Raw genomic sequence first — 9,747 nt, 5'->3', positions numbered from 1 at the left:
AAGGAAGGAAGGAAGGAAAGAAAGAAAGAAAAAGAAAGAAAGAAAGAAAAGGACTTGTTCTTATATTAAGCACTTATTTATTTAAATGTTGAGATCATGAGTATTAACTTTCTATTTAAAGGATGAAGTATTACTTTTTATTTCCCATCCTCAGAGCAGCAATTTTTTTGAAGTATGTTAAGAATGAACACAAAAACTCTGATGGTACTGTTGGGAATATATCCATGAAACATATTTTGTTTGCTTCTTTTTTTAACAATATTAACAAATAGATGTATGTTTGTATGGGTATATTTCCTTTTCTGTGATTAAAGCAACACACTCCAGCATTGCTTTGGTGAGCAAGATTTTTTTGAACTAAGTAATTTATAATTTTTGGTAGTGCTCCATCAAATCATCAATTTTAAACAGTTGGTCTTTTACCAATTATGGGCTCAATCCTATGGTAAAAATTTCTGCAGTAGAGATTACCTAATTTGATCTATCTTTTTCGCTTATTAAAAATAGAGTGGACCTATTGAAAAAAAAAAAAAGAAGTCTACATTTACTTATGCCTTAATGGATTCATTTTAACATAGGTATTTTTAGTTTAATTTTTAAATTATTATTCACAGTATTTAGTCAACCATATGATTTGTTATGCAAACTGTGCTTAATTGTTTTCTCCCTGTTATACAGCATGCAACTGGCAGGATCTTTGAGAGTGAAGCAAGATACCGATGTAATCCAGGCTACAAAGCAGTTGGAAGTCCTGTATTTGTTTGCCAAGCCAATCGCCACTGGTACAGTGAATCCCCTCTGTCATGCATCCCCCTCAACTGTGGAAAACCTCCCCCAATCCAGAATGGCTACATGAAAGGAGAAATTTTTGAAGTAGGGTCCAAGGTTCAGTTTTTCTGTAATGAGGGTTATGAGCTCATTGGTGATCATTCTTGGACATGCCTGAAGTCTGGCAAATGGAATAAGAAGCCAAACCAGAAGTGTGTGCCTTCCAGGTGCCCAGAGCCACCCCTCTTGGAAAACCAGCTTGTCCTGAAGGAATTAACTAGTGAAGTAGGAATGGTGACATTTTCTTGTAAAGAAGGACATGCCCTTCAGGGCCCCCCTGTCCTGAAATGCTTGCTATCACAGCAATGGAATGATTCTTTTCCTGTTTGCAAGATGGTTCTTTGCCTCCCACCTCCCCTAATTCCCTTTGGTGTCCCCGCTCCCTCTTCCAGTCTTCATTTTGGAAGTACTGTCGAGTATTCTTGCGTGGATGGATTTTTCCTAAGAGGGAATCCTACCACCTCCTGCCAAGCTGATGGTACCTGGAGTTCCCCACTGCCAGAATGTGTCCCAGTGGAATGTCCCCAACCTGAGGAAATTCTCAATGGCATCATCGATGTGCAAGGTCTTGCCTATCTCAGCACAGCTCTCTATACCTGCAAGCCAGGCTATGAGTTGGTGGGAAATACTACCACCCTTTGTGGAGAAAATGGTCACTGGCTTGGAGGAAAACCCACCTGTAAACCCATTGAGTGCCCAAAACCCAAGGAGATTTTGAATGGCAAATTCTCTTATACAGACCTACACTATGGGCAAAGCGTTATATATTCTTGTGACCGAGGCTTCAGGCTTCAAGGTCCCAAAGCCTTGACTTGTTTAGAGACAGGTGATTGGGATGTGGATGTCCCATCATGCAGTGCGATCCACTGTAATCCCCCACAACCCATTGAAAATGGTTTTGTAGAGGGTGCAGATTATAGCTTCGGTGCCATGATCATCTACAGCTGCTTTCCTGGGTTCCATGTAGCTGGTCATGCCATGCAGACCTGTGAAGAGTCAGGATGGTCAGGCTCTATACCAACATGTGTAACCATAGACTGTGGTCTCCCTCCTCATATTGATTTTGGAGACTGTACTAAGGTCAAAGGTGGTCAAGGATATTTTGACCAAGAAGAGGACTTGATGGAAGTTCCATATCGGACTCCTCTCCCTCCTCATCACCTGGGAGCAGTGACTAAATCCTGGGAAAACACAAAGGGATCGCCTACTGCACACTTAGCACACTTTCCACATGGCACCATGGTTTCATACACCTGTAATCCAGGATATGAACTTTTGGGGAACCCTATACTGATCTGCCAGGAAGATGGAACGTGGAATGGCAGTGCACCTTCCTGTATTTCAATTGAATGTGACTTGCCTGTTGCTCCTGAAAATGGCTTTATGCATTTTACAGAGACTACCATGGGCAGTGCTATACAGTATAGCTGCAAACCTGGGCACATTCTGGTGGGCTCTGACATAAGACTTTGTCTACAGAATAGAGAGTGGAGTGGTGCTTCCCCAACCTGTGAGGCCATTTCATGCAAAAAACCAAATCCAGTTATGAATGGCTCTGTCAAAGGAAGCAACTACACCTACCTGAGTGTGGTGTTCTATGAGTGTAATCCTGGGTATGTGTTGAATGGCAACGAGAGGAGAACATGCCAACAAAATAAAAATTGGGATGGGAATGAGCCGATCTGCATCCCTGTGGACTGTGGTTCACCTCCAGTCTCAGCCAACGGCCAGGTGAAAGGAGATGAATATACATTTCAAAAAGAGGTTGAGTACACTTGCAATGTAGGGTTCTTACTCGAGGGTGCCAGGAGTCGTGTTTGTCTTGCCGATGGAAATTGGAGTGGAACCACTCCCCTCTGTGTGCCTGTCCGATGTGCTACCCCACCGCAATTGACAAATGGAGTGATGGATGGCTTGGACTATGGCTTTGGGAAGGAAGTGGTGTTCCACTGTCAGGAGGGCTACGTGTTGCATGGTGCTCCAAGACTCACCTGTCAATCAGATGGCAACTGGAATACAGAGTTTCCTTTCTGTAAGCCAGTCAACTGTGGCCCTCCTGAAGATCTTCCCCACGGCTTTTCTAATGGCTTCTCCTTTTATCACGGGGGGCATATACAGTATCAGTGCTTTCCTGGTTATAAGCTCCATGGCAGTCCTTCAAGAAGGTGCCTTTCCAATGGCTCCTGGAGCGGCAGCCCCCCTTCCTGCCTGCCTTGCAGGTGTTCCACACCAGTAATTCAAAATGGAGCTGTCAACGGGACAGATTTTGGCTGTGGAAAGGCAACCCAGATTCAGTGCTTCAAAGGCTTCAAGCTCCATGGAGCTTCTGAAATCACCTGTGAAGCCAATGGCCAGTGGAGCTCTGTCTTCCCACACTGTGAACACGCTTCTTGTGGTTCTCCCCCACCGATACCAAATGCATTCATCAGTGAGAGCGGCTCTTTGGAGGAAAATGCGATAACTTACAACTGCAGATCCGGATATGTCATCCAAGGGAGTTCAGATCTGATTTGTACCAAGGAGGGGACATGGAGCCAGCCTTATCCAGTCTGTGAGCCCCTGTCCTGTGGACCACCCCCATCTGTCGCCAATGCAGTAGCAACTGGAGAGTCACACACCTATGAAAGTAAAGTGACACTCAGGTAAGACCGTGGCTCTAGAATCTCCAAAGGGTGCAGGCAGGAGGGCGGTAAAATAAAAAGCACTCGGTCAAAAATTTAGCAAATTGGGAAAATACCACCTCTGGACTGCTCTCCCAAAACTGAAGTTTTTAACCCCTTGGCCTTATTCTATTCATAATTATGTAGAAGTCCATTGTCTATAAAAACTAAACTACATTTTCAGATTGTAGTTCCTAATACAAGTATCATGATTATCATATTCTGTTGATCTTCATGAAACAGTAAGATTCTCTAGCTAGCTTTCATATCTCTTAAGTCACAAGGCTCTTGTTTCTTTTAAACATCATGCTGGTAAATTTCTTTATGATACCACTTTATGGATATATCCATACATGCAAATATTGGACATATTAGGCAAAAGCTGAAGAATTCAGGTCAAAAAGCATATACCTTCACTGATCAATATAAATAGGGAGATATCTTAAGGAACCTTTCAGACTTCGCAGTTTGAACAAACTAAGCATTTAAGGCACAAATAGTGAGTTTTTCTGTAAAGTTCCCTATCTACAATGCATTCTTAAAAAGAAATGAGAGAATACAGAATAAATCTATAAATTAATTTTTTTTTATTGGAATGAATGTCCCTAAATATATCAGCCCTCTAAATCAACTTAGATTTGACTCACGTCTGTGAAGGAGTTATGGATTATCTTTCACATATTGGCTTCTTAGATGTTAATAATTCAGCAACTGTTCTTGTGGGCATTTTAGCCCTACCTTTCTTTTCTCCTAATTGCGGTAAGAGTAAACCCACAGGAGGATCCTCAATGACAAGAAAGCCAAAGAGTAGTATATCATGCACCAAGAAGAAAAACAACAGTTATCCCTTGCTTTTGAAATATATTTTCAGCTTTCTCTTTGGATGTTGATGTGTGAGATATCTTGAGAAATTCCGATATCACCTCTTTCTCAAGACCCCCCCTTGTTTGTTCTTCCTTGTTGTGTGTTGATGATGTTTCAGATCTTGTAGTAAACAGATTACAAGTTTGCAAAAGTGAGTCCTGTCCAGCTTGGTGATTTGTGAAATTAAAAAAATATATATATCCACCTAGTCAATGTTAGTTAATTAAATGGTTCAACTTAAGCGGCAGTGTAGTACGGCAGTGAAAGCATGGACTCTGGAACCGGACTCTGGAACCAGACTGCGTAGGCAGGAATCTCAGCTCTGTCACTTCCTGGGGTTATCTCTGGTGTCAGTCACATCATCTGCCAAATGGGAATAAAGATAATAATCATACCTACCCATAGAGTTGACATTAAAATTAAATCAATTAATATTTGTAGAGCGCTTAGGACAGTGACTGGAATGTAATAAGTGCTATGTGAACATTTGCTGAATAAATAAATGCAAATTCTAAAAATCAGAGTATTTTAGAGCCAGTTTGATTTGAGTTTGAATACCAAACTCATGGTTTGTTACATAACAGTATCTGCCTTTCAGGATTAAAAGAAATGCCCTCTATCAAGGACTTAGAACAGTGCTTGGCACAAATAGATACCCAATAAATATTAATTATGTCGTATTCTTGTTAATATCTGAGTCTATTTTGGACTTTGTCTAGAATTTTTAGAACTGTTAGCTATTTTCAGAATAAAAGTGAATTCAATGTTAATATTACCTGCAAGAAAGGTAAATAATGTCAACAACATTTAAATCAACTGTAGCCTTGGTTAATCCTTGGCGTGGACAACTGAGGACTGATCTGATTGTCCTCGTTCTGTTGTTTTCTGTTTAGTTTTGTTTTGTTTTGTTTTTTGCATGGCAGCGCCATTCCCTTGAGCTTTGAATCAGTTTTAATATGTCACATAAAATCTCCACTGAGTGTTGGAACATCATCTTAAATCCAAGAATAAGTCACCAGCTGTATTGTACTCTCTTTAAGACACTCATTTGGCTTTTCCATTCCAGATGTCTAGAAGGTTATGTGATGGATACAGCTATAGACACATTCACCTGTCAGAAAGACGGTCATTGGTTTCCTGAGAGAATCTCCTGCAGTCCTAAAAAATGTCCTCTGCCAGCAAATATAACACGTATACTTGTTCACGGGGATGATTTCAGTGTGAATAAGCAAGTTTCTGTGTCCTGTGAAGAAGGGTATATCTATGAGGGAGTTAACGTATCAACATGTCAGGTAAGATTCACTGCCTTAGAACATGTATTTGTAACTCATTTACATATATTAAATGTGTGTGTGTCCACACAAGCAGTATTTTGCAGCCCTGAAAAAAAAAAATGTCTCAAGTTTCCAAGTGTGTCAAGAATTTGAGAAGTTTTTTTGGTAGAAATATAAAGCATCTTTCTTTTCAATATTCCCATTTTTAAACCAAGAAAATGCCAAGAGTAGATAAAAAGTGCCAAAGTTAGATAAAGTGTTCAAATATCTATAACAAAATATTCATGAAAAATTAACCATAAGTCAGGCGGCTCATACATAAACCCTGTAAAGGGTGTCTTTGTGTGGGAACTGAGCCCTGATTGAGAGCAACTGTCTCTAGTTTTAGTAGAAAAAACAAAAGTCGCAGAAACAATAGAGTCAAATGCTGTCTCTGCTACCTACCACTTGTATGACTTTAAGAAAGTTACCTAAAATGCCTAAGCTTCAGGTTCCTTATTTGAAAAAAAAAAAAAAAATGTGTATAATAGTGTGTGTCTTGTATGATTAGAACAAAAAACTAGAGAATTAATGGGGGAAAGGGCCTAGATCAACACCGTAGATAGAAGATATTCCTAGCACATCCCCTTCTCCTAGCTTCCATAAGATGAGCCAGAGAAAGAAAAATAAAATGAGTTATTGATATATTCTTCTGTTTCTGGAGTTGGGGGAGGGAGGAGTTGAAGGTGGGGAGCAGGCTGCATGGTCTAGAAATAAGTTTTACCTTAAACATTCCTTTGAACAGCATCTCAGTATTTATAGGCTCTGTGGCCTTATGTTCCCCCAACTTGTTTTATTTGTAAATCAGTAATTGCAAGGATTTAATTAATGTTAATAAAGCATCTAGTACATGCCTGACATTTAGCAGGGACTCAAGAACTATTTCATTCTCCTCCCAGTTTTCCATTTGTAAGTCATGCATACTCAGTGATTGGTTTCTGCCAAACCTAAAAACAGGAACATCACAGGAAGCAGGCCAGATGACTGGCGGGGGGAACCACGCTCTCAAAATTGGTATCGTTTCCAGGTTATCCCTTTTAGATTTAGAACTGAAGCAGTTTGAGGGGAAGCTTTTTCAAAGACCCTGAACTGTTTGAAATAAGCTAATGGGAAATTCGTCCCACCACGTTTAAGGGAATAATTCGATGTTCGCCCAGAGCTTCTCCGGGTTGGGTGTGTGAACAATCGAGTGCCCCTCCATGTGCCCTGTGGGACCCCAAATACTGGTGACTATGCTCTTTTTTTCTGAATCAGTAATTTATTTTTGACAACCCTCCTCACTTTCTCTACACAAGGTTTGACCCCTAACCCTCACACAACTGAGTTTTGGGTTTGAATTTTGGTCCCAAAGGTAGAATAGACCCTTTATAAGTGTTTAGATGCACAAATTGTGTAACGCTATGTTCAGTGCCTAGAAATATTTTATCTTGATAGAGCAAAATGATTCTGTCCTTCATAGAATAAATGGATGAGAAGATCACTATGAAGTTTGAAACATGAGTACAGGAGGTCCAGCCTTTCCTGAATGATGACATATTACAGAATTACAAAGGTCCTATCAGTGTGGTATTGGTGTAGACTCAGCAGAAAGGAAAATGAGTGGAACGGAATAATAAATCCAAGTACATCTTGATAAAGGAGTCACCACAAGTCCATGGAGAAAGGAATCATTAGTAAACAAATTACTCTGATATAATGAAGTAAACAATGGCGGGGGCGGGGGGGGGGGGGATTAAAATATGCCAAAACAGGTTTCAGATGTATCAAAAGAAAACAGTACTATGTAGTTTTTAAAAGTTAATAGTAATACCCAGAACAATTTATGCACAAAGGTATCTTTATTGAAGCACCATTCATAGTATTGAAAAATTAGATACAACTAACACTTCCGACACTAAGGGAATGGTTAGTGATGAGGCAGACATATGTATAAGATTAATTCTGCCTCATATATAGAATAAAGGGTTTAGCCTGAAGTCCTGTTATTGACTGTTAATGAGCTCATGCACTGTTTCCTCAAGGAAAACAGAAGAATATTAGCAAGAGAATAACAGTCTTTAAGGGAAACATCTGTGTGTGCCTCACTTCACTTAAATAGAAGGTTGAAAAATGTTAACTCTGACCATGGCAGTGGGAAATAAAGAGAAAAGTGAGGATAGATTGGTATCAGGATATAAGGATGCCCTGGAATATTTGTATCAACCATCCAGTCCTCATGCATCATAATGAAAACACGCTTCTTGGCGTTCTTGATATTTTAATGGTGTCTATTAGGAAGAAAATGCTTGTTTTATGTGTTTGAGAAACGTCTAAAATTGTTCAGTGATAACTAACAAGGGCATCTAATAACTAATGTGTGTTTTTTAAGGTCACAGACTATACGTATCAGAAGTAGAACCAAATTCTAGGATCATCATTTTAGGGATTATTCTGCTCTGCCAATATTTGCACACTTCATTCATACGTATTAACTCTTACGTGTAACTTCTAATCTGTCATTTGTTATTTAGCTTGATGGCACCTGGGAGCCACCGTTTTCTGATGAATCCTGCAGTCCAGTTTCTTGTGGGAAACCTGAAAGTCCAGAACATGGGTTCGTGTTTGGCAGTAAATTTACTTTTGAAAGCACAGTTATTTATCAGTGTGAACCTGGCTATGAATTAGAGGTAAGTGAACAAATTGTTTAACTAGAATCAATTTGTTTTTTGAGTATTCTGGGAACATTTTTAGTATAATACCAATTTGTTTCACTGGTTCTGGTCCTAAAAGATTTTTTTTATACTTTGTTACCTTACATCCTAACACTTTCCAAGAAATATTTGAAGTGACTTATAATTGGGGAGCCTGGGTGGCTCCTTTAAGCGTCCAGCTTCGGCTCAGGTCCTGATCTCCCAGTCCACAGGTTCAAGTCCCACGTTGGACCCTGTGCTGACAGCCCAGAGCCAGGAGCCTGCTTCAGATTCTGTGACTCCCTCTGTCTCTGCCCCTCCCCTGCTTGCACTCTGTCTCTCTTTCTCTCTCTCAAAAATAAATAAACATTAAAAAAAAAAGTTGGGGGCGGAGCCTGAGTGGCTCAGTCGGTTAAGCGTCCAACTTCACCTCAGGTCATGATCTCACGGTCCGTGAGTTCAAGCCCCACGTCAGGCCTGTGCTGACAGCCCAGAGCCTAGAGGCTGATTTGGATTCTGTGTCTCCCTCTCTCTCTGCCCCTCCTCCGCTCACACTCTCTCTCTCAAAAATAAACGTTAAAAACATTTTTTTAAATTTTTTTAAATGACTTATAATTTTAAAAAAACAAAGTAAGTCTCAAATTACAAAAGAGTCAGAGCCATGAAAAGGAAGAGGAAACTAGTATACCAGCCACAAGACTTTCATTGTTACTTTAGTTGGCCATTTAAATTTGTGTTTTGGCCTCTTGTTAATCCTACTGTGTAACAGGCCAGTCCATCTGTCACTGTGGGGAGGTAACCATAGGGACTGACGTACGCAAACTAGGATTTCCTCAAGCAATGGGTTTAAATACTTTGGAGAGTTCTTGGTGGAGATGCTAGGTTGCCACCTGGCACGTGTGGCCTGAAAATCCTCAGAGCAGTTCTAGCTGAATACCAAGTTAGTCTCAAGACCACTCCTGGTTTGTAATATTAAAACCCCATCAGCAGCATCTCTATCTTCCTATTTACTTTGGTGGGAAAGCTGCATTTTTTTTTTAAAGTTTTTATTTTAATCACCCAGTGATCATCATGACAAGTGCACTCCTAATCCTCATCACCTATTTCACCTGTTCCCCCCACCTACCTCCCTCCTGGTCACCATCAGTTTGTTCTCTATAGTTACGTGTCTGTTTCTTGCTCTGTCTCTCTCTTTTTATCCCCCTTTGTTCATTTTTTTTGTTTCTTAAATTCCACATATGAGTGAAATCATATGATATTTGTCTTTCTCTGACTGACTTATTTCACTTAGCATTATACTCCCTAGATCCATCCATGTCATTGCAAATGGCAAGATTTCAGCCTTTTTATGGCTAATATTCCATTCCATTCCATTCCATTCCATTCCATTCCATTCCATTCCATTCCATTCCA

General features: G+C 40.1%; 1 protein-coding gene across 2 annotated transcripts in view; it reads left to right on the top strand.

Moving 5' to 3' along the window:
* Positions 1 to 9,747, top strand: part of SVEP1 (sushi, von Willebrand factor type A, EGF and pentraxin domain containing 1) — a 199,121-nt gene that overhangs the window by 154,417 nt on the left and 34,957 nt on the right. For both annotated transcript variants that reach the window (XM_040481945.1, XM_040481944.1), the window contains exons 39-41: positions 679 to 3,470; positions 5,419 to 5,644; positions 8,176 to 8,331. In XM_040481945.1, the coding sequence (XP_040337879.1) occupies positions 679 to 3,470; positions 5,419 to 5,644; positions 8,176 to 8,331 (3,174 nt within the window). The remainder of the gene's footprint in view (positions 1 to 678; positions 3,471 to 5,418; positions 5,645 to 8,175; positions 8,332 to 9,747) is intronic.

Source organism: Herpailurus yagouaroundi, unplaced genomic scaffold (genome assembly GCF_014898765.1).
Source record: "Herpailurus yagouaroundi ecotype Mexico unplaced genomic scaffold, PumYag 160, whole genome shotgun sequence".
In the NCBI taxonomy this organism is placed as follows: domain Eukaryota; kingdom Metazoa; phylum Chordata; class Mammalia; order Carnivora; family Felidae; genus Herpailurus; species Herpailurus yagouaroundi.
The sequence above is the reverse complement of the archived record's forward strand: the minus strand, read 5'-3'. Positions and strand labels throughout refer to the sequence as shown.